This window comes from Emys orbicularis, chromosome 2 (genome assembly GCF_028017835.1).
Source record: "Emys orbicularis isolate rEmyOrb1 chromosome 2, rEmyOrb1.hap1, whole genome shotgun sequence".
In the NCBI taxonomy this organism is placed as follows: Eukaryota; Metazoa; Chordata; order Testudines; family Emydidae; genus Emys; species Emys orbicularis.
The window spans coordinates 16883461-16908907 of record NC_088684.1 but is presented as its reverse complement, the minus strand read 5'-3'; the positions used below and the strand labels follow the sequence as shown (position 1 = coordinate 16908907).

Sequence of the window (25447 nt, the reverse complement as noted above, 5' to 3'; positions counted from 1 at the left end):
ACCAAGCATTTTAAAATGGTTCCAATGCACAGGTTAAAGGGCTCCTGCCATCTAACCCATAACTTGGGGTACAATTCCTCAGCCTACTCCTAGGATTCAGCTCACTCTTCTCTGTCCTACAACCATCCCCGGCCAGCAAGGGGGACACAGGGTACTAAAGAGGGTTGGGAAGACCTCAGCCCATGAAGACCACATGGTCTTCCCCAATCCTGTGAGCACAAGGCCCATCAGTAACATCCCAGGTCTTTTACTTCTGGGAAGCGCTCCTTTTAACCGCACTGGAAACCAGCCGCAAGTTGCAACAAACTATCATGCTTACCAAGTGCTATCACAAATTATTAAATCCTCTTATTCTTAGTTACCTTAACTGCACCTCCAGGATGCTCTGAGGAAGGTGAAAATCTTCCCAGATCTCTGCCAATTTGGCGCCTATGGGAAGAAAAAATTCTTTCCTGACCTCAAAACAGGCGATCGGTCAGACCTGCATTATCCGCAAAGCACAGCTCTGAGGCTACCAGTATAACAGTGGGAGAGGTGGAGCTGCTGGAACGGCGCAAAAAGAGGCTCCGTACTGCCCCTGGTCTAGGTTTAAATTAATGAAAGGGGAGGGCACAGGACCAATCTGAGGGTGCTAAAGGAGTTGGCGGATGTGACTGCAGAGCCATTGGCCATTATCTTTGAAAACTCATGGCGATCGGGGGAGGTCCTGGATGACTGGAGAAAAGCTAATGTAGTGCCCATCTTTAAAAAAGGGAAGGAGGAGGATCCAGAGAACTACAGGCCAGTCAGCCTCACCTCAGTCCCTGGAAAAATCATGGATTAGGTCCTCAAGGAATCAATTCTGAAGCACGTAGAGGAGAGGAAAGTGATCAGGAACAGTCAGCATGGATTCACCAAAGGCAAGTCATGCCTGATTAACCTAATTGCCTTCGATGACGAGATAACTGGTTCTGTGGATGAGGAGAAAGCAGTGGATGTGTTATTCCTTGACTTTAGCAAAGCTTTTGATACAGTCTCCCACAGTATTCTTGCCAGCAAGTAAAAAAGTATGAATTGAATGAATGGACTATAAGGTGGATAGAAAGCTGGCTAGATTGTCGGGCTCAACGGGTAGAGATCAACGGCTCGATGTCTAGCTGGCAGCCGGTATCAAGCAGAGTGCCCCAGGGGTTGGTCCTGGGGCCGGTTTTGTTCAATATCTTCATTAATGATCTGGATGATGGGATGGAGTGCACCCTTAGAAAGTTTGCAGATGACACTAAACTGGGAGGAGTGGTAGATACGCTGGACGGTAGGGATAGGATACAGAGGGACCTAGACAAACTAGAGGATTGGGCCTAAAGAAATCTGATGAGGTTCAGCAAAGACAAGTGCAGAGTCCTGCACTTAGGATGGACGAATCCCATGCACTGCTACAGACTAGGGACCAAATGGCTAGGCAGCAGTTCTGCAGAAAAGGACCTAGGGATTACAATGGACGAGAAGCTGGATATGAGTCAACAGTGTGCCCTTGTTGCCAAGAAGGCTAATGGCATTTTGGGCTGTATAAGTAGGGGCATTGCCAGCAGATCGAGGGACGTGATCATTCCTCTCTATTCAACATTGGTGAGGCCTCATCTGGAGTACTGTGTCCAGTTTTGGGACCCACACTACAAGATGGATGTGGAAAAATTGGAAAGAGTCCAGCGGAAGGAAACAAAAATGATTAGGGGGCTGGAGCATATGACTTATGAGGAGAGGCTGAGGGAACTGGGATTGTTTAGTCTGCAGGAGAGAAGAATGAGGGGGGATTTGATAGCTGCTTTCAACTACCTGACAGGAGGTTCCAAAGAGGATGGATCTAGAGTGTTCTCAGTGGTACCAGATGACAGAACGAGGAGTAATGGTCTAAAGTTGCAGTGGGGGAGGTTTAGGTTGGATATTAGGAAAAACTTTTTCACTAGGAGGGTGGTGAAGCACTGGAATGGGTTACTTAGGGAATTGGTGGAATCTCCTTCCTTAGAGGTTTTTAAGGTCAGGCTTGACAAAGCCCTGGCTGGGATGATTTAGTTGGGGATTGGTCCTGCTTTGAGCATGAGGTTGGACTAGATGACCTCCTGAGGTCCCTTACAACCCTGATATTCTATGATCTCCCTTCCTCCCCAAGATAGCCAAAGAGTGGCTAGAGACGCAGAAGTGGGGAGGCACCTTTGCATCCCCTCAGCATGTGTTCTCCTCTCCATTCAACCGGGACTATCCCAGTCACCACTGAGGCAGGTGGCTAGCACTGCCATCAGCCTAAAGTCTGCTTCTCTTCACCTCATCCCTCCTAATACATTTCCACTTAGCACCCTAAACAATTCTTCCCTCCTCTGGGTTTACACCCTTCACATGTATCCAAGAGGGTTACCATGGTATTACTCTAGCTCCAGACAGCAATCTTTTTGAATCTGGTAACATTTTGCTTTTGAGAAAATAAATAAGCTTCCCAAGCAGTAATGTGTTGTTTCACTCTACGGACTAGACTGGAATGCAGACAACACACCCACGCAGGGGAACAGGTCCCCTTACACCCTTACTCCAGCTACCCAGATCTTGGGAGTGGGTGAGAAGCAAGGGTGTCACTTGCTGGCTTACACCAGCCCTGGGTCCCCACTCACTGGCCAGGGTAGCCAAGCCAGTGCAAGAATGGGTAGAAATCTACTGCTGGTACAAGTCAACAGTGACTCACTATCCCCCTCCAAGAGCAAGCAGGGGAAGAATGGTGACACAGGGGAGAGTATGCGAGAGCGAGCACGTATGTGAGAGAGCATCACAACGCCTCCCTCCCAGAGCTGCTACAGGAGCCATGACGCTGACACGCCGCCACTTGCTCAGGGTGGTGCCTGAAGTCACAGTCTAGTCCTGTCAGAACCATACTGCAGTATCCGACACTGAACTCCAAAGGGAAACCATTAATGTTTATGAAGCAGAAGATAACCCAGCGATAAATGCTGAGTGCTGAGCTGACTACACAGAGTACTGAATAACAGGTGCTCTCTTTAGCCCATAGCCAGAGGACATTATGGGCCTCACCCTGCAAATCTTATGTGAATAGCTCCACTGATGTCAAGGGCACCACCCAGCTGAGCCCTGGGGGCAGGATCAACTGAGCTTAGTGTTATAACCTGGCTAAGTTTTAAGAAAGGCCCATAAAGGATTTTATGACCCAATAAGGCTCTTATCTCTGTGTAAGAGATACTAGTAATATAAACAAACAAACTCCCATTCCCCTGTTATCAGCAATTATACCAGATGAAATTTAAGTCAGTCAGTCAGTCCCCAATCCTGCACGTGCGGAGCCCTTCCTGGGAATGAATAAAAAATAACCATGCATAAAATAGCTTATTCCAAAAAGTGCAGAAAGTGAGAATCTTAATAAACCATCTTTGCAAATCAAGGGGGGGGGGGGGGTAAAGAAAATACACAGAATCTATATTAGTGTATATTTGCTGCTTTCAGTTTGGCTTACGCTTCCGTAGGAAGTTGGGTATCATCACGCCATCATCTCCAGCAGCTTGCTTATAATTTTTGCTAATAGAATAGCAACAATTCTGCAAGAACCACCTCTCTCTTGTCTTCAAGAAAATGAAAAATCACCCTCCCCTTGAGGCCAGGCTTAGGAAATGAACACACAGCATGGACCAGTGACTCGGCACTGGACTGGGACTCAGGAGCCCTGGGTTCTGGTCTTGCTCTACCACTGACCTGATAGGTGACTTTAGCAAGTGACATCACGACCCTGTGCCTTCATTTCCTAAATGACTAAAATATCAAATCCAGCACCGTACTTCCCTTTTTTTCCAGCAGGGAAGGGGGATGAGTTGTTTTTTAACTGGAGTAAGTCCTGTGTCATGTGATGTGAAATATTCTACATGATGAAAGATGATGTATCAGACATGGTACAAATTACATAAAAAACATAGGGTAAAACCTAACCATCTCTGATGTTTTGGGGTCCAACCCAGACCAGTAAGGGTATGTGTCACCATCTGCCTTACAACTCTGGCTGCCTTCAACACTATGCTGATGTGGCTCACAGCCCGAACACCATCAGCCAGCAGACAAGCATGCAGGTCACATCCTGGCTTCCACCACTCAGTTATTTTTTGCAGAGTGACCCCCAATACCTCTCAGATTTCCCCAAAACTGTATTTGTAGTGTCCCATCCTCTCCTGGAACACTCACAGATGTTACTAAATTCATAGCTCCTTTAAAGAGTAAATACATGGCAGCTCATTAATTTAACTGGTGTTTAAAAAACACTCTTATTTCAATCACAGCACTGAATTGGTTTACAGTCAAACAAATTTATTAAACAAACAATCATAGGTTTAAATGATACCAAGTAGAAGGAATTGGAATAGAAATGGTTACAAGCAAACAAAATAAAAAAAATACGCTTCCAAGCCTCAAACTTAATTTCAGCAAGTTACAATCTTGCCTAAGCAGGTTTCCTACCTATACTTAGTTCCCAGAGACTTCAAGTCCTTGGTTGAAAGACCCAACATCCTGTGATTTCAAGAGCTCTGGCCTCTTGAATCCCCCCAGTTTACATAGACAACTACAGGGTTCTCTCCCCTTCTTTTTATAGTCCAGTAAACCTTTGAAATGTATTCTTTGAAAAGTAAGTCCAAAGTTTCTCTCTCCTGCTGGGTGTAGATGCCATGCTGTGTTCTCCCCCACTTGTTAGCTTGATAGCTTTGTTTACCTTATATGTAAATGTACCTTCATTGTCTCTGCCTGATGACCAGGATGGTCAGACAAGCAAATACACATTGCTTTGTCTAGGGCAGACTGGGCTTATGCATTGTTCGCCAAACACACTTTAAGAATATAATTCTATCACGTATTTATAATGCTTTGTACACCCTCCATACATACACCACACAATGATTTTCAGGACCAGCATGTTACCAGTTTGTAGATGACACCTTTGAGATACACATTATGATAACACTGTGTGAGGTGCAGTGAGTATGTCTGGCCTGCCTAGAGCTGACACAGAATGGTGAATCACCAATGGGCCTCTGTCACAGCATCCAGTGGCCATATCTGATTTCTGTGATAGCTTCATTGCATGCAGGTGGAAGCAACCCTGTAGCAAAAAAACAAAAAACAAAAAAAACATGAAATAAATAAATTAGAGGAGAAAAGCCCAGATACCATGATATGGTGTAATTAGCAACAGCCGTTTCCTCTTTTTATATGGAACGGTAAAAAAGCTTGACAATGATTCATGCTATGGATCTTTAATTCAGAGGGGCTTTCCCTCTCGAGCATGTTAACATGGATCATTATTGGTCAGAGTTAATTTGTTGAGGCATGGGATGAGAAATTTGGGCTCGCATGTAGCTCTGATCAACACAAGCAGGGCCTGAATGTTAGAGAGGAAAAAGTGATGATTTTCTGAGAAAGCGCCATGGAAAATGGAGTTTAGAAGGAAAATATGACATGCTACATGACATATAGATAGGGTGAAATCCTGACTCATTAAAGGCAAAGGCAGTTTTGCTATTGACTTCAACGGGGCCAGGATTTCACCCACAGAGTATAACAGTAACTGCACCTAAGTTAAATATCCCTGTATAAAGCTCTTGGAGCCTTTATCAACATTAAGGCCACAATCCTATCAATTGTTTCACCTGGACAGTCTGCTGCACCTGCGTGGCGCCCCACTGAAGTCAAAGGGGCTCTGCATAGGAAAGGAAACCAGCAAATATTTGATGTCTTGATTCTAGTAAAGCATTTGATACTGTGTCTCATGAAATCCTACTCATAAAATGAATGCAGGTCATCTTGAATATGAACACTGTTTTATGACCAAAAAAACGGGCTTCAGAATTATAAACAGAATAATAGTAAATGGTAACATATCAGATATAGGGCTGGTACCTAGTAAAGTGCTGCAGGGATTTGTGTGAAGTCCAGTCTTATTAAATACTTCATTAATGATCTATACAGGAAGCAAACTGCACTGTGATGAGATTAGCAGATGATACCAAACTGAGAAGAGCTGCAAACACCACTGAAGACAGAAAAAAAAAAAAAAAAGAAGAACCTTCAGAGACTAGAAACATGGCCAGAAAATAACAGTGAGATTCAACTTCACCAATGCATGCTGATAATCTGTAGGAAAGTAATCCTAACTACATCAACTCAACAGTAGGCAGCAGCCTAGAAAACAGTGACACCAAAAAAACCCGAAAGGGTAACAAGTATGAGTTTATAATATGATGTGACAACAAAAATTATGGAGACCATTTTGGACAACACCTGCAGAGGAATCATGCAACAGCCCCTGGAATATTGCATAGAAACATATGGACAAACTGGAGGAAGTTCAGAGAAGAGCAGCAGAAACAGTTAGGAAATTGGTAGGGCTGACTTTTGCAGGAAGAGAGACTCATCCTGGGAGGTGTGGAAGTCAGATGCTCAGCACCTCCCAGGATCAAACTCTGGCAGCATTAAGTATGTGTCACTTGGCTAAATTACAACAACTAAAGAGAATCCATTTGATAAATATTGGAAAGGTTGCAGCACCAAGGAGGCCAAGCAATTATACTGGGGGGTATAATTAGTAGAGATGTTTGTGAAAGCAAGGACCACAAGCAGGCCATGGAGCTATTCATGGGGGGGACCCCAAAAGCGGAAGGTGGTGGAAGGATGGAGAAGGGGAGCCTCCCTTCCCTTAGTAGCATCCAGGAGGGTGAGGGAAGAGGCAGAGTAATGGAGCCTCCATACCGCTGAGGAGTCTGGGGAATATATAATATAATAGAGCTCTCCCCCCTTGCAGCAGCAGTGAGGAGGATGGGGGAGCTGTGAGTACTGAAATTCTCCCGACTCTACACAGTCAGGAAGCTCTATGGTGGGCAGCAGGAAGAGAGATAAAGCTCCTTCCTCCTCCCAATGGCCTTCATATTTGTCAGACTAGCCAGAGGCTGATACAAATGATAGAGGGTCCAAGAGACAACCCCCTCCAATAAGTGGTGGAAGTCATGGATGTCACTAGTGGAGCCCAACTCCTCCACTTTCCAATCAGCCTCTGGCTAGTAGGCGCAGGCCTCTAGCGCCCGGTAAATTCTTCAAACCCTAGTTTATTGTACAGTATGTGGCAATCACATGCATGCATGTGGCGATCACATCATATCACACCAGGCTGTTGGATAAATTCTCCCTCCACACGTGAAGACAAATGCCCCATCTATGACTATGATAATCTATGTGCTGTTTATACAGAGCTAAAGCCCTCTGCCACTAGACCAGCGTTTCTCAAATGCGGCCACCAGGGGCTTTTCTTGCAGCCACAGCCTCCTGGACTATGATGGGAGGAAGAGGGGGGATAAAGTAGCGGCCCCTCCCCCTCCCTGTTGCTCCTGGATGCACCACCTTGGTGTTGGTTGCTGGGGCCACTAGCCCAGGTGTTGGGCCCTGCCCCCCTCTGGAGACACCTGGAGGAGCAGGCTGCTGGTACGTTCCTCACCTTCTCAGGGGCAGTGGGGCTCAAGCTTTGGGCTTCAATTCTGGGGTGGAGGGGCGGCAGGCTCTGCTGTGGGGCTTTGGGCTCCAACCCCAGGCCCCGTCCCCTGGCCACGGGGCTTCGGGCTCCGGCTGTGGGGCTTCAGGCTCCAGCCCCCTGCTGGCTCCCTGCCCCACCCCCATTGTCCCTGGCCCCGCTGCCTCCCCCACCCCCATCCAGGGCTTAATTTGTCTCCAGGCATGCCAAGGCTGAGTAAATCTTCTGTGAAAAGTGATACTTGTATGTTTGTTAATATCACTTTTCACAGCAGACTTACTCGCTAGCAATAAATACATTGCAATGATTTGGACGTGTACATGTCCATATTTATTTGTTTTTCCTAAAGCTAATTAAGTATTTTAGGAAAAAGTGAGAAAGCGGCTGCCAGCAAGAGTTGGTGGCCGCACTCTGAAGCCACCAAAAAAATTATCCTGAGAACCCCGGCACTAGACTCACCATAGCAGAGCCAGGCTTCTTTTCATCACCTGGGGAAAGCTATTCCCTTTCATACCCATGCACTGAACCAATTAAGATACCTCCATTTTCCTCTGTCTGCACCTCGGCATCTTTGGCCGTGCCCGGTTTGTAAACTCCTTCATCTCCACCCCCTGTCCTCCTTTCACACAGCCATGCTCTCAGAGAAAGACCTTCAGATGGAAGATGTGCCTTTGTACTAGTGATGAACCCTTTTCCTGTTAGCACAGGCAAGCGTGGTCAGTAAACGACATTCAAACAAAGAAAGACTGAGAGAAATAACTCTTGGAATGAACAAACACCATTTCAGCATTTGGCACATTATTCTTCTCCGCTTACTCAAACACTTTTATGACCCTGACAAGGAGAAATATTATCACCACAACCACTACACTTGCAGAAATTATTGGGCGAGGTCTTTTTTGCCAGTGATTTGATCACAATGGTCCCTTCCAGCATTAAAAAAACCACATTTCAAAAACTGTAAAAGGCCTCAGAGTAGCTGCCGTGTTAGTCTGTATCCGCAAAAAGAACAGGAGTACTTGTGGCACCTTAGAGACTAACAAATTTATTAGAGCATAAGCTTTCGTGGGCTACAACCCACTTCTTCGGCTGCATCCAAATTTGTTAGTCTCTAAGGTGCCACAAGTACTCCTGTTCTTTTTGTAAAAGGCCTGATTTTCAAAGAAAAAAAGGTAAATGCAGTTTCACAAGCAAAAATGTACTTGCAACTGTGTGCTAATCTGCATGCACAAGTTCTTCAGTTGCATGCACAATTCCAATAACTGTGCAAATAGCCACTGACACGTAGACAAGAAACAGCATGTTCCTAATTTTGAAAACCACACGAACGCTCAGCATTAACATTACTGTTATGCTGAAAGTTGCCAATAGCTACCACAAGGAGTCCTAGAACCAAAGACAATAACAGACCTCATTGAAGCCAGTGGATCCCAACCAACCTATTTCAAGCTCAACAGAAGGAGCAATGAAGCCCATTTTCATAATGCAATAACTGCAGACAATGGAAGGTGCCACCTGAGGCACTAAACTGCATGGCAAGACCTGAGCAGAGGTACCCAAGTAGATTAACAGGGACTTCCCTGGTTGTAAACACAGGGGCTAGGATATTGGTGTGCAGGCCATGTGTGTTGAGGCTTGTCTACACAGGAAAGCTATGTGTGTATAAGCTAAGGTGTGACTGCCATGTTACCAGTCCCTGTGTGAACACTTATTCCAGTTTGTATGCCATTCCCAGTTCAATTTACGTTGCTTTAGAAGGAAATTAAACTACACAAAAATGCCACTCTTATTCCAGAAGAGAATGTCCACAGAGGAAGTTATAACTACAGCAGTTTAATTATACCCATATAATTGTACAATTATAATTGTAGACAAGCTCTTGAAGAAAGCCAGAGAGAAAGGAGTGAGAATGATCCTGAAAAATATCAGAGAACATAGGTGCGACCCAGGCCCTGCCCCCACTCCATCCTTTCCCCCAAGGCCCCACCCCTACTCTGCCTATTTCCACCCCTCCCCCGAGCTCGCCCCACACTCGCCCCTCCTCAGTGTCTCCTGCACACTGTGGAACAGCTGATCCGCAGCGCGTGGGAGGTGCTGGGGGGGGGGGGGGGGAGGCACTGATGGGGGGCTGTCAGTGGGTACTAAGCACCCACCAGCACTGGAGCACCCACAGAGTCGGCGCCTATATCAGAAACACAGAGCTTCTTTGGCAAAGGACTCGCTGGAGTGATAGACCTAGGGGTTTCTAAACAAGGAAACTGCCAGTTGTTGTTTATTCCCACTATTACTCCTGAGGGCATTCTGCGCCAAAAAAATAAAAATTCTGCACACAATATTTTAAAAATCTGCAAATTTTGTTAAATAAATGTGGAGGCTCAAGCATAGCATTGGGGAGCACAGGCCACAGGCTGCACAGAGGTGGGAGACCACAGTGCAGCTCGCCGTCCCCCACTGCAGGACACGGACTCAGCGGTGAGGCTGAACTCAACCCTGACACAGTGCAAGGACCGGGCCTGCCCCAGAAACACCCCAGGGCCCTGCCCCTCTGTGCCAGGTGCACCAGGTGTAGGCAGGCAGACTCAACCTGGCAGGATCCAAGTGAGGAGGGTCTTGGTGTGGGGGGATCCAGGTGTGGGTTGAGAGGATTCTGTGTGGGGCAATCTGGGTGCGGGTGGCTCAGTGGGGGATCCGGGTGCAGGGGGGGATTTGGATGCACGGGGGCTTTTGGAGGGGGGTTCTGGGTGCAACAGTAATGGGACTCTGCAGATGGGTCCAGGTGAAGGTGATTGGGGCTCAATGGGGGGGGTCTGGGTGTGGGGGGCTCAGTGGGGGGTCCAGATGCTGGGGGAGTGGAGCTCAGTGGAGTGGGGATCCAGGTGCAGCTGATTGGGGCTCAGTGGGGTGGGGATTCGGGTGAGGGTGGCTCATCGGGGTGGTTCAGATGCAGGGGGAGCTGGGCTCATCGGGGGGTTCTGAATGCAGGGGGGTGAGGCTCGACGGGAGAGTCTGGGTATGAGGCGGTCTGAATACATGGGGGTTGGGTGGAAACAAGACTTTATGTATACTCTTTGTAAATAAACAAGATTTCACCGAAGAATATACCTGACTTGTACTATCAATTTCTAATTCTAATGGAGCAAAATTATTCATGATATTTAAGTCCAAAGCTGACTGTAAAGAGTTACAAAGGGATCTCACAAAACTGGGTGACTGGTCAACAAAATGGCAGATGAAGTTCAGTGTTGACAAGTACAAAGTAATGCACATTGGAAAAAATAATCCCTACTATACATACAAAATGATGGGTCTAAATTAGCTGTTACCTCTCAAGAAAGAGATCTTGGAGTCATGACGGATAGTTTTCTAAAAACATCTACTGAATGTGCAGCAGCAGTCAAAAAAGCAAACAGGGTATTAGGAAAGGGATAGATAATAAGATAGAAAATATCAGAATGCTATTATATAAATCCACGGTACACCCATACTTTGAATGCTGCGTGCAGTTCTGATCGCCCCATCTCAAAAAAGGCTATATTAGAACTGGAAAGAGTACTGGGAAGAGCAACATAAATTATTAGGAGTATAAAACAGCTTCCATACAAGGAGAGATTAAAAAGACTGGGATTGTTCAGCTAAGAAAAGACTAAGTGGGGGTATGATAGCAGTCTATAAAATCATGAATGGGGTGGAGGAAGGGAATAGAGAGCTGTTATTTACCCCTCACATAACACAAGAACTAGGAATCACTCAATGAAATAGACAGCAGGTTTAAAACAAACAGAAGGAGGTACTTCTTCACACAACACACAGTCAACCTGTGGAACTTGTTGCCATGGGATGTTGTGAAGCCAAAAGTATAACTGGGTTTGAAAAAGACTTATCTAAGTTCCTAAAGGATAGATCCATCAATGGCTACTAGCCAAGATGATCAGAGATGCAAGCCCATGCTCTGAATGTCCCTAAGCCTCTGACTGCCAGAAGCTGAGATTGGATGACAGGGGATGAATCACTGAAAATTGCACTGTTCCGTTCATTCCATTACAAGCATTTAGCATTGGCCACTGTCAGAAGGCAGGATATTGACTAGATGGACCATTGGTATGCACCTAGTATGGCCATTCTTATGTTCTTATGCACTAAATATTGGCTAACTGCTCAGGCCAAAAGGTGCCACAACATTCTGTCAAAGTTTGCATTAAAATTCTTTTGCTATTGGACTCAAACTACATTGAACCCAATTAGTTGCTCTGTTTACACTGATTTTGACAGGCTACTCACATGCCTAAAATTAAGCACATGCTTAAGTACTGTGCTGGATTAAGGCCAGAGTAGGTAACTCACAAACACATCCAGTCCCGATGTTCCTTCAAAGGTAGCCATTGCCAAAGTAGGTCAATTTGAGCCTAAAAATATTTTTCCCAGGCACAAACGGATAAGCCTACGAAAGATCATTTTAAAATGAGAAAGAAGCCAGCACATATTTAGTGGTTCTTGGACTATATTCTCTATAAAGCTATTCGTATTTAAGTTATCCCTTTTAATACTGTATGTGCCAGAAGCAATTGAAGGAGCAATGCTTCCATGCCTTCATAATCTCTGTAAAGTGCTATGCAAAACAGTATATAGCACTGTTAACTAAAGAACAAACACTATTATTTATTTATAAGTGTTTCTACAAAGCATATCATTATAGTATCTGACCATCCCCAGCAGTGTACCTATATCTCTAAGATCCTGACCTATTTCATTTCAGACCAGGACACAAAGAATTTTTCCAAACACTCAACCCTCTGATTAAAAAAAAAAATCCTTATGGTTGCTAAATTAGATTCAAAATGACTTAAGGCCAAATTGTCCACAGATACATATATGACACCAAATGGCCTTTATGGGAGCTTTGCACATCCATCCCAGGGCAGAATTAGGCTTCAGCAATATATATACACACACACAATAGGGGTATGTGTGTATATAGATAGATCAGTGATTTTAAAAATAATCCAACTATTAGTAAAAAGTGAAACCAGACTATAATACACAGCCTCTAACTCTCTATTTTTGTGTTGGATTTGTTTTTAATGTTATGCTAGAATTCACAGATCCATCTGTAAACAAGTGAAGCAGGTGGAAAAATCCTGCTCATTTCTGGAAACTTTCTGTAGGTTCAGTTACAGAGAAAACACACATATGCAGGGGATGAGAGCACCCCACACCCACCTAACCAAGGCTGCTGCACCCATGAAAATTCAGGTCTCATTACAAACCAGAAGAATCCAATAATAGTCTGAGTAGCACAACAAAATCTTGATGCTCATTTCACCATTAGGGTTACCACCTGTCCGGGTTTTACTGGACAGTCCGGTTTTTGGCTTGTGTCCAGGTCCCATTTAGGGTTGCCAGGTGCCCGGTTTTCGATCGGAAAGTCCAGTTGAAAAGGGGATCTGGCAATGCTAAATGGCACCTGAACCAAAAGGCCAGTTACTACAGGGTGGGGGGAGGTGCCAGGTCTTTAACCCACACCAGCTCCTGCTCACCTGGGGCCGCCTCCTACTTGCAGGCAGGCTCCTTGAGACAATTCAGCAGGTGACAAGAGTGAGAAGCTAGTGTCGGGGGTGGAACCTTAGGGAGAAGAGGCGGAGAGGGGGCAGAGCCTGGGGGAAGAGGCAGGATGGGGTGGGGCCTTGGGGGAAGAGGTGGGGCAGGGGTGGAGCCTTGGGGTCCAGCTAGCAGCAATTGTAAAGGTGGGAACTATTCACCATAGCTCAAGTCTCACCAATGGATTCTAGAATACAATCCCAGGATACAGGCTGTTATATAAACCTTAAACTGTTGGGCAGTAGATGAGGCAGTTTGCTGTGCTGTACTATGGGATAGTAACTCATTCCTTAGGGATACCTAGCACCGCTGGCCCTCTGCATCTCTGTCAGGGCAGTGGAAGCATCTGTTCCTGACCTTAGGCTGGGGGACCTGGGCCCGCTATCTCCACCAAGTCCCAGCCCAGGGCCCTGTGTGAAGCAACACCAACAGGGTCCTCCCCACAGCAAGCCTAAGTCCACTGCCGTGGGCTATTTCCTACCTATAGGTCCCTTCAGCTGGGACATGGCCCCTCTGTCCAACAGTCACTCATCAACAAAAAAGAGTCCATATGAACAGGGCCCTGCAGTAACTGCTGGTTCCCAAAGAGGGTGGTGGTTGGAGATAGCTCTTTCTGTGGGCCTTGCTCACTCTGTGGTCCCCTCTCAGCTCCCTCTCTCCAGCAGTCTGTCCACCACCCTCTGCCCAGGTTGCTGAGATCCCATTGAAGCCACTCCACCAGTCGGAGCATGTGCGGAAGGTCCAGAGGTGTGGAGCTACCTGGGCCCAGTATTGCCTTTTAACCCTTTCAGGCTCAGTGTGGGGTTTGTATATCCCATCACCTCACCATCTGATTGAGAGGCTGCAGGTCATAGCTTACGTAGCACATAATAGTGTGGCTATGGTCAATAAAACTTCATTGACATCAGTGGGAGGGTAAATTTTTCAAACGTTAGGCTCCTAAGTGCCTAAGAGCCTTTTTGAAAATGGGACCTAGGCACTTTTGTAAATGTTACCAATAGTCTTATTACTATGAGTCCTCCTGGGGCTCTGTTTTCTTTTCCCATCCACGTCAATGACATACCAGCTTTCTATAGCCAAAGACTGAACCGTAACAATGCCTGCTTACAGCAACCAGAACACGGTTGAACCTTATTAATCCACAAACAAAACCCTGGCTGTCTCCACAGGTCTCAGCAGAGAAGTATTAGCAGAGGTATGTGGTGAGGTCTCCAGTTACTGAGACTTCATTATTTTTACAAAGTATACTACAGAATATTTATTGGTGCATTATGAAGTATTAGCATAAATAATTAAAACTGGACTAGAATTGTCAAAATAAACAAGTAAAGAGCATTCACTAATGGAACAACCCTGCTTTTTAATTATGCTGATTCACTTGGAGGCAAATCCAAGCTGATTAGCTGGGCCAAGCGCTAGGCAAATGAGCAGAAATAAGGGTTTCTTCCCACACTCCCACCCCAGTGCGGCTACTGCAGCCTCATGGCTAAACACCCAAAAGCCCTGAGGTGACAGGGGAAAGAATGGGAAGATCCATGCAATTGCAGAACCTCAAGCCACACCCCAGCCTGCCCAGTCCCGCATGCTGCCACTCCAGGGCTGCCCCCCAAACAGTTGATCTCCATGTTGAGCACATCTGCACCCAGCCCCTCCCATTGCACAGCAGAACCACACCAGTTCCGCTGCTTGGAGAGGTTCCATGTACTCACCCACCCCCTTAGGCACAAATCCCATCGAACTCAGTGACAAAACTAGCATTGACTTCGTGGAGTACAGGGTCAGCCACTTGTCCACTAAAGGGCCGATCCTGCAATGCTTTACTCAGATGAGTCATCCTTTGCTTTCAGGATCTTCCACTGAAGATCAAATTCAGCTTGAAATCTGTCTTGCTAGCTCTTACAATATGTATTATTTTTCTTAAACCCCCAGCTCCTGGAGTCATGTGATCAGCTGAGAGTCTCAACTTTCTTTTTTAAGTAAGTTTCAATCATAGTTGCCAAGAAAAACTTGAAAATGGGACCGAAAAGCAAATAAAAAGAACCCAGAATGCACTATTTAAAAAAACAAACATGATTTTGTGGGCCTGAATCTTGCTTTATATATATTTGGTTTGGGTTGGCAATACAGAATCTGTAATTTCTTTAAGGCAGATGACTGGGTTCCTGGAGTTTTTACAATATTCAACAGTTCATCTAATTAAATAGTGATTTAAATGAGTACAAGGCATTGCAGCCTAATTTGGGGTTTTGTTGGGTTTTACAATTATCTGCATTTATTGATTTTAATAATGTAAAAACAAAAACAAAACAAATTTTTTTTTTGTTTTTAGGTAGGAGCCTTGAGTACATGATTAACGCAAAGCTGTGGACAGACATTTCAGAATAAGATATTTTCCCCATTTTTAACTCTTGCCTTCTCAATGGCAGAGTTTATACCCATTGATAACTTGGACCTCACACACCTCTGTTGTTTGAAAATGCAGCTGCACATATTCCACTAGTGGATTGTTTGATGAGCAATATCTACTGGCTGATCAGAGTTGTAGCAAACTTGCATTACACAGTCAGCCTTGGCAGGCAACTGATCCATAGGCCACCAGCACAACCTCAATGGGACCACTATAGCAGGGAGCTTTACCACTGGCTTCTGTGGGAGCAGAATTAGGCCAACGTTGAGCTCTTTTGAATAATCCCACCCTAAAATACTTTCCCACTAGAACTATTCCATGTAAGCACTTGCTGTAGTTGCCATAGGAATGTTACAAAATTGCAAATAGGAGGAGCGGTGTCTGGAAGGCACTCTCTCTATTGAGGGGTTGGTTGAAAAATTTCCACAAATTTCAATGGAAAATTCAGTTTTCAACTAAACAAAAAATGTTTGCAAAAAGTGTCTGATTTCTGCAGAAAATTTCAACTTTTCAAAAAGAGAGAGAGAGAGAGAGACACAGAGAGAGTAAATACATACAGCTATAGTGTACTTAAACTTTCAGGAAGCCTTTGATAAGGCCCCTCACCAAAAGCTCTTAAGTAAAGTACACAGTCATGGGATAAGAGGAAAGGTCCTCCTGTCGTGGATCAGTAACTGGTTAAAAGATAGGAAACGAAGAGTAGGAGTAAATGGTGAGTTCTCCACTCTACTCAGTGTAAGTGTGAGTGCACACACATGCACGTGTGCAGAACAAGAGAGGAGATTCACAAGAAAACACACACAGGTAATAACATCTGTTTCTGTGACTCACAGTTCCCTGTGAAGACTGCAAATCAATGTTCCTCATCAAGAAATATTCCCCTCACGCAAATTAATACCTGAGCCTGCAAACACTGTCAGATGCAGTGTTTACTGCCTTGGGAAGTCTCATTGACCAACTTCATTAGAACTAGAACTGTAATAAACATTACGGACCTGCTCTATAGCCTCTTGAAGGTAATGTGAGCCTTTCTATGGATTTCATTGAACTTTAGATCAGGCTTTATCAGTACTATTTCCGGTAGTAAGCAAGCGCTGGGCCTTTAAGTTGTTCATTGGCCATAGGTTTGCACATATTGCAATTTCCTTTTTAATTTTAAAATCTTTTCTTGGATTGTGAGGCTACCCAAAGGATCTAGTCCACTTTACTGACCGAGCAGTAACATTTCACTAAAATACATAGTTTTTTTTAATGATAAAAAACACAACAAATAGGCACTTGTTGAAATGTTTTGGATCCTATCACCCACCCACAGACCCCTAATAAAAAGTAAACAACTATTTGCGTCTCTGGCGAGGTTCAGTCTGAGACGTTCCCGGGCAGTTCTACTTTCATGGCAGAGCTGTAAATCCAACACAGGAGAGACTTACAACAGACATGCTGAAGAGCCCCTTCACTTCAAAGGCTCTATCATGAGCAAACAGAAACCAGATTTTAATCTAGAGCTCTAAATGTTAGCGTTTCCCATGGTATCATTCTTCCTGCTGGTGGAATGATGTTCTCCTCTTTCTGTGAGAAGAGCAAAGCTCTGCATGTCGCTAACAGATTTCTGAACAATCTTTCATTTCTTTCATTTTTAGAGTTTTGCTTTTGTAGGATCTGATCCTATGACATGCTACATAGATTGTAATTTTTTTTGGTTCTGTGTTTGTACAGCGCCTTACTCAGTGTGGTTCTAGGCATGACTAGGGCTCCAAGAAGATACAGTAATACAAATAATTAAATAATAAGTAAGTTTTGAATGCCCACAGAATTCTATCACACTCAGCGTCACACAAGGTTAGGCCCATACTGAACAATAATATAATAGGGCCGAATTCTCGTGCACTGGAAGAGATGGGGGAGGAGTGGGCAGGATCCAGACAACGCACTCCCATGGGTGGTAGGCTGGGGAGCAACCAGGGCATCCACCAATGTGCCAAGTCTCAAGAGTGTGCTTTGCTGTGTTGGGAACATGGCCATGCCCCCTCCCATTACACATGCACTGCTTTCAGCAGCAGACTCCAGATGGAAGAGCACTCTGCCTCTTTCTAAAGGAGGAGCAAGTTGTGGAACAGAGTCCATTCCCCTTAGGCCCTCCTGAGCCACAATACCCTGCCCTGGGATCACCTTCAAAACCAACCCCACTCTACTCCCACCATGCCCCTATGGGGTTCGTAGGCACAGAAAGGGTTTTGCCCTCAATGTGTTTGGGTTCCTAAGTAAGGGCCCAATCCAATTCCCACTGAAGTCAATGAGTGTAGGATTTGTTGCCTGATCTATCGATTCTGTCTTAATTATACTGATTACTTAAGAATCCCCAGTTATCACTTTGAGGGTTGTCAGGTCCTTGTCCCAACATCAGGCCCAGTATTATTCAAATGATATACAGCTGGGAACCCTGATGTGCACAGCTGCAACACTCACACTATAGGCACTCTTCTATATTCACAAATAGTTTAACACAGTCACTAACTCAGTAAGATAAATAGAGAGGCTACAGAATGTACATCTTGCATCCGTGTACTCGCAACATCCCTTGCAAGACAACCAGAAAGGTTAGCCATTATCTTCCTCATCGCCATTACCTTCTGCCACATCACCAGTGGCCATCATTCTGGCACCTCCCAAGGGCTACATCTCTCTCCCCTATTGCCCACAGGCTGGGATGCAACTTTGGTAATATGTTACGCTAACATCCCTATATATAATGTATATTCAGTAGTGGTTTTTCCTCTTTTCCTTGTTCGTATTTCCTCATCCTACTAATGCGGAGGTGTCCTTCTTCTATAGGTTAGTACATTGATACCATTTCAGCTCGTGATCGTACCTGTCTCCCCCTGCTTAAGCGGATTTGCGGTTATTACTTCCCATGTTCCTTGCGGTAGCACTGACAGGAACATTCTACCTCCTACTGATGAGCAAGCTCTTCTTAGGTCTGGTCCACACTATCCCCCCACTTCGAACTAAGGTACGCAAATTCAGCTACGTTAATAACGTAGCTGAATTCGAAGTACCTTAGTTCGAACTTACCGCGGGTCCAGACGCGGCAGGCAGGCTCCCCTGTCGATGCCGCGTACTCCTCTCGCCGAGCTGGAGTACCGGCGTCGACGGCGAGCACTTCCGGGATCGATCCGGGATCGATTTATCGCGTCTAGACAAGACACGATAAATCGATCCCAGAAGTTCAATTGCTTATGGCCGGACCAGGAAGTAAGTGTAGACCTGCCCTTAGTTCCCAAAATCTAAAGGTAACCGCTAATCTATGCCAAGGGTTACAGCCGACTTAACCACCTTATGCTAACTGATGCTTCAGCTAATATCTTACAGGATACTGGCCTGTAGGTTTCATGCATTACGGCTGAATATACCAAAAGCAGCTAAATATAGTGAAGGCAAGGCAATGATATAGTAAAGGCAAGCTAGCCCTGTGGGCTACAAATTGGGCCATAAAAAGGTGCTCACCAAAACAACTTGAGTAACTTGTGACAAATGCAAGGCTATGAAACTATAAAAAGCTATTTTATTTACTTTAGGAATAAGAGACCCTAGAAGTCTTCTTTAGTTAACATGGGGACTGATCCTGCTCCCATTCAGGTCAAGGGCCATGGGTAATCAGGTCCCAGTCCTGAAAGCTGCTGAGTTTCCACCTCACAGAAAGTGCTCAGACCCTCAGTCCTTAAACATGTAAAATTCCCATTGAAATGAACAAACCAGATCTTGAGAAATGTTGAGCATCCGTTATTCATGGAAGGGACTGTAGTCATATCAGCATTTGGCCCCATCATGTGTGTCTGGTAACTGGTAGATGCTATTCTTATATGGAGCTCATCCCCATGGTGTCTGAGCACCTAACAAGTTATTTTGGATACCTCTTCCAATAAAGGAACTGTTTGCACAAGTAATACATAATAAGTGTGTATCACAGGCTCAAAAGATGTCAGATGCTTTTCAAATACATAAGACACATTCCTGCCCACAAAAGCTTCCAGTGTACAAAGAAACAAAGAGCAAATGATGTGTGGAGGAAAAGGATATGACATACAAAGTGATCAGAGTGATGGCTGGCACAAGGGTTAGTTTTACAGGGGAGGGGAGTCTTGTAGGAGAAGGGGCTCTGAGATTTTGTTTGATTTTTGAATGCCTACAAAACCGAGTACAGTTACAATGCTGTGAAAATAGGGGTTTAAAGAGTGGTTTAAATGAGGCAGAGTGGAGCATAGACAAATAGATTTTGGAAGTTCATTCCAATCATATAGGATTGCCTAGAACCAAAGTGGGTCGCAACCCCTTTTTAATGGGGTTGCCAGGGCTGGTGTTAGACGTGCAGGGGCTTGGAGATAAAGCCGAAGCTCGAGCCCTGCCGCCCGGGGCCAAAGCTGAATCCTGAGGGCTTCAGCTCTGGGTGGCAGGGCTCAGGTTACAGGCCCCCTGCATGGGGCTGAAGCCCTTGGGCTTTACCCCACCCTCCTTCTCTTTCCCCCCCCCCCCCCCCCCAAGGGCAGCAGGGCTCAGGTTTCAGTCCACTCTCCCCGGGTTGTGTAGTAATTTTTGTTGTCAGAAGGGGATCCTGGTGCAGTGAAGTTTGAGAACCCCTGGCCTAGAAGAAGATGGAAGTGATTGTGCGAGAAGGCTGCACGTGGACTTCTCAAGTCTCTTCTCTCAAAAGTCTCTTGTCTTAAAATCAGAAAACAACAAATTAATCAATTATAAAATACAGAGTAAGAGATCCGGGTTGTAACCTCCATCAAAGAGGTCTTCCCAGAGCTAATATATACCTAATGCATTCTGTCAGTTGTCATAAGCTTTCCTAAGTCACATACCCAGTTCGAACCAGCTGCCCTACTAGACTGGAAAAATGTCACATTATCTAGAGCTTAGTTTTTCAAGCAGTTCAACCTTGATACTTTAAACAAAGCAAAACGGAAAAACAATGTCCTGTTTCATATAACATACATCATGAAAAGAACAATCTAAGTTAAATGAGTGGGAGGGGAGGTTTAGCAATAAGTCAGTATTATACCACTACGCAAAAACTCATCTCAATAACGAACCTGATCTTGCACTCCTTACTTAATCAAAACTCCCATGAACTTCAGTGGGAGACTTGTCCAATGGCAGGATCAGAGCCTTAAGCTCAATGGCTCTACTCATGTGAGTAAACACTATTTGTATGATAAGAATTGGTAGGTTCAGGCCACGGATCCACAATCTACACAGACTAGAGGACTTTACTTGTATCTGATAAAACAACCAACTTCAGCAATAACTCCTCAGTCTTCCTGCACAGAAATTTTGTCCACTATGGTTTACAGCATTTTTTAAAAACAGTGATATCCAATATCCACACTGTTTTGCAACCGCATCTATGCAACATTATAAAACAAATTTATTTTAGTGGGACACTGTCAACTTAAAAATCTAGTTGCAAACAAATTTATTTGTCTATGATACTAATAACATCTTACATTATTTAAAATGCAAGAATTTTAGAAATCCAGCATGCTGGTCAGTCTGTATGCTGTCCTTTTTGCAGTTCTCTCATTTTGGTCAAGTAAAATCAGTTTCACTTTCAAGCCCTTAGTGATACTATGGTTGGGTTTCATACACTGCAGGTGGATGTTTATTTGTTTTAATCATTTTTTCAAATGTGCAAACATTTCTGTTGGCCTTTGGTTTTTTAAAAGCTTGTTTATAACCACATTTAACATTTTGGGCTAGATTTAAGTGGTCAGTGTCCCTTTAAGCACTTTGATCCATAAATCTATCATAATTAGTCTTGTTCCATCTGTTTTCCCCAGCTTTCATAAAATAGTTTTCAACATGTGTATTCAAGAGAATGTATTTATACAAAGACATGAGAAAACCTTTTAAATAAAACAGCCTCTCATTTTAGAAATCTTGATGATAGCAAAAAAATAATGATTCAAGGCATATTTTTAGCCCATAATGAGATCTTGGTCATTTTCTCCTTGTTCAGGACAAGTTCCAATGAGCATTATGCCTACAATGATAAAGCAAAACAGTGGCATAATATGCCTCTTCTATGAGAAAATCCCAAGCCCCTTTCAGGCTTTAGCATTTAAAATTATGTTAACTCACATGTGCATTGGATCCCTCCCCAAATCCCCGCCTCTTCCCCAAGCACGTGGCATTCCTCCTCCCTCCCAGGCTTGCAGCTGTAATGGCGGCACAAGCCAGGGAGGGAGGGGTGGTGGCGCGGCTTCCACTTCCTGGAGCCGGTGAGTAGCTCCGGCACCGGGCGGGCAAGGGGGCTACTCCCCCAGGAGGGAGACGGGGGGCTCCGGACCCCGGCAGTGGCGGGGGAGAGCGGATCGGGCCATGTAAAGTTTATCGGCTCGAGGGGGACCCCGGCCGGCTCCTCGCTCCTGTAGGGGGGTAGCGCCAGCATGTCCCGCCGGCCGCTGCAGGCCAGGTAAGAAGCCGAGTCCCTCCCCCCCTCGTCCTGGCTCCTCGGCTGAGCCCCCCCGTCTCCTTCCTGGGGGAGCAGCCCCCTTGCCAGCCCGGTGCCGGAGCTCGTCCTCACCACCTCCAGGAAGTGGAAGCCGCGCCACCACCCCCTCCCTCCAGGCTTGCGCCGCCATTACAGCTGCAAGCCTGGGAGGGAGGGGGAATGCCGCTCAGGCGGAGGGGGGACTCGGCTTCCTACCTGGCCGGCGGCACATGCTGGCGTGGGGCGGGGACGCTACCCCCTACAGGGGCGAGGAGCCGGCCGGGGTCCCCCCACCCCCAGCCGATAAACTTTACATGGCCCGAGCCGCTCTCCCCCGCCACTGCCGGGGTCCGGAGCCCCGCGCCTCTCCCGCTCCGCTGCGCACCAGCGGCTCCTTCCCCGCGGGACGCGCTGCGGGGAGGGTAGTGGCTGGGGCGTGCTAATTCCCCCGGCCCCTGCGAAACGGCTTTTGGTTTTGTTTTTTTGCTCCGCCCCCGTCGGGATATTTCATCTCTGTGATCTAGTCACCTTACCCTGCCCTGCCCCCGCGGAATACAAATAATACACCGCTGGCGATAACCCCAGATACTCACACGAAGGCATGATACAGCAGCGCCCACCCTCTGGGTCTCTCCAGGGCGTCATAGATTAAAGTTTGGATCCTCCTGTACTTGGCATTGTTCCTCTTGACAGGTCTGCTCAGAGGTGTTTTGGCCAAAAGCCCAATCCCTTGCGGATTCCTCTTCCCCCCCTCTTCCTTCCCGGTTCCTTCCAGCAGCAGGGTCCCATCTTTATCTGCTCCAGCTCCCAAGGCCAAAGAACCTTGCTCCAGCTCCCCAGCCGTGAGTCCTACTTTCTTCTCTTCTTGCTCCCCGCTACCAGCGTTCCCCGCAGCTGCTGCCTTCCTGGACTTGAGTCCCATCTTTTTCGCTGGTCCTTAAAGGCGCAGCTGGAGGTAAGCAGCAGCAGCTTGCGGAGCCCCAAGGCCATGATCCGAGCTCCCCTCCAAAAAAAGAAAAGGAAAGAAAAAAAAAAAAAGACGGGTAGGGGGAGGGAATCACAGTGCTGTCAGGCCATCATCACTGGGGCTAAAGCAGAGGCATGATGGCAGGAGAGAGGTGGGTGGCAGCAGCACCTGGCCCCGCAGGGAGATGTCACCATCGCAGAGTTTATTGACTAGCCTGATGCCAGAGTCCCTTCTCCTCCCCTCCCGCGCTTGCTGGATGCCTGCGAGCACCCCCCAAGCCTCACGCTAGGGAGTGGCCCATTGTATGTCCCCAGCAAATAGCAGCGCGCCTCCTCTCTCCCCCCTCCCCAGCCCCGGTGTGGCTAGTCATTCATTTTGCATTGAGCATGGTGCATCCGTTCAGCACGGCGGAGCCTGCATGCGGCAGGCAGCGGCTGCTGCGTGCTGCGATCCTGACAATTTCGCCCATGAGGCACGCGGGGGGGGGGGGTATTCCCCCGGCCCCACCCTTTGCAAAGCGAGCCCTAAATGCCCAGGCAAAGGCTGGGCTCGGAGCGCTAACAGCGGCTGGGCAGGGAGATCCCTGCGCCCGCTACGGGGAAGACCCCGCTTGGGAGTCGGGGATCCCCCAGCAACGTCAGCCGCCTCCCCCTGCAGCTGTGGGGGGGATTCCGCCCGCCCCACCTCGGGCTGCTCCGCGGGAGGACGCGGCTGCCTGGGCAGGGTCTGGCGCTGCAGCCGCGGGGCTCCCCGCTGCGGCCGGGGCTTGGGGGAGCAGGAAGGCGAGAAGAGGCTGTGAAGGAAGGATGTCGGGAGAGGAGGGGCCGGGGGTGCTGGCTCCCTCCCGCAGATGCTGCTCGGGGGAGGTGGGCGGTGAATCCAGCCCCGCAGCTGCAGCCCTGCGGATCCCCCTGCTCAGGGAGGCGGCTAAGCCAGCAGCGTCCCTAGCGCCACGGGCCCTGGCCCGCTTCTGCCCCCGTAGCAGCTGCCTGCTGTGAGCCCAGGCCTGGTTCTGTCTCTGTATGAGGAGGTGCCCCCCCCGTTCTGTCTCTGTATGAGGAAGTGCCTCCCCCTGCCAGACCCGGTTCTGTCTCTGTATGAGGAAGTGCCTCCCCCTGCCAGACCCGGTTCTGTCTCTGTATGAGGAGGTGTCTGCCCCCCCTCCAATCTCTCTCCTCCCCGCCCCCCCCCCACCAGACCTGGTTTTGTCTCTGTATGAGGAGGTGCCTCCCCCCAGACCAGACCTGGTTCTGTCTCTGTATGAGAAGGTGCCTGTCCCCCCTCCAATTCCCCCCCCCCACCAGACCCGGTTCTGTCTCTGTATGAGGAAGTGCCTCCCCCTGCCAGACCCGGTTCTGTCTCTGTATGAGGAGGTGTCTGCCCCCCCTCCAATCTCTCTCCTCCCCGCCCCCCCCCCCCAGACCAGACCTGGTTCTGTCTCTGTATGAGAAGGTGCCTGTCCCCCCCCGACCAGACCCGGTTCTGTCTCTGTATGAGGAGGTGCCTATCCCCCGTCCCCCCGCCCCAAGCCAGACCCGGTTCTGTCTCTGTATGAGGAGGTGCCTGCCCCCCCTCCAATCTCTCTCCTCCCCGCCCCCCCCCCCAGACTTGGTTTTGTCTCTGTATGAGGAGGTGCCTCCCCCCAGACCAGACCTGGTTCTGTCTCTGTATGAGAAGGTGCCTGTCCCCCCTCCAATCCCTCCCCCCCCCGACCAGACCCGGTTCTGTCTCTGTATGAGGAGGTGCCTATCCCCCGTCCCCCCGCCCCAAGCCAGACCCAGTTCTGTCCCTGTATGAGGAGGTGCCTGCCCCGCCCCCCCAGACCAGACCTGGTTCTGACTCTGAGGAGGTGCCTGCCCCACCCCAGGCCAGACCTGGTTCTGTCTCTGTATGAGGAGGTGCCTCCCCCCTCCCCGCAGATCCAGTCCTGGCCCTGTAGCTAATGCCTGCCCCCCAGCCCAGACCCAGTTCTGAACTAGGGGCTGCTGCTACTGTCTCCATACATGATTTCCCCCTAAACCTGCTTCTGTCCAGCCGCATATTGCTTCCACCAAGCCAAACGTGGCTCTGGCCTAGGAAGTGCTTCCACTGCGCTAATGCCTGTTTTGCATCAGGATGTGCTTCTAAATCCTAATCTCAGGATTAGTTAAACCTGTACAGTGTACATAGCCCATACTGTCAAAACCCTAAGTGCTAAGTCTGAATCTTCATCACATCATTACATAGGAAGTGGAGAAAAATGAGGAGCAGTTCATCACAATTTCAAATTGTGACAGCGAATGTTCAAACCCAGATGCAAACAGGGGTGTTAATTTATCGTTCCCTGTCAAGTAGGGTGACCAGACATCCTGATACTATCGGGACCGTCCTGATATTAGGGGTTTTGTCTTACATAAGCAACTATAACCACAACCACCCCGAAAAAAGTGTCATCTTGCTATCCACTCACCC

The 25447-nt window shown here is 47.3% G+C and overlaps 1 protein-coding gene across 1 annotated transcript in view; it reads right to left on the bottom strand.

Moving 5' to 3' along the window:
- The window catches only part of KCNQ3 (potassium voltage-gated channel subfamily Q member 3), a 239112-nt gene extending 215880 nt beyond the window's left edge, over nt 1-23232 (bottom strand). The window contains exon 1 of the mRNA XM_065397818.1: nt 22623-23232. Coding sequence (XP_065253890.1) covers nt 22623-22951 — 329 coding nt within the window. The 5' untranslated portion in view covers nt 22952-23232. The remainder of the gene's footprint in view (nt 1-22622) is intronic.
- Nucleotides 23233-25447: the final 2215 nt, after the last annotated feature.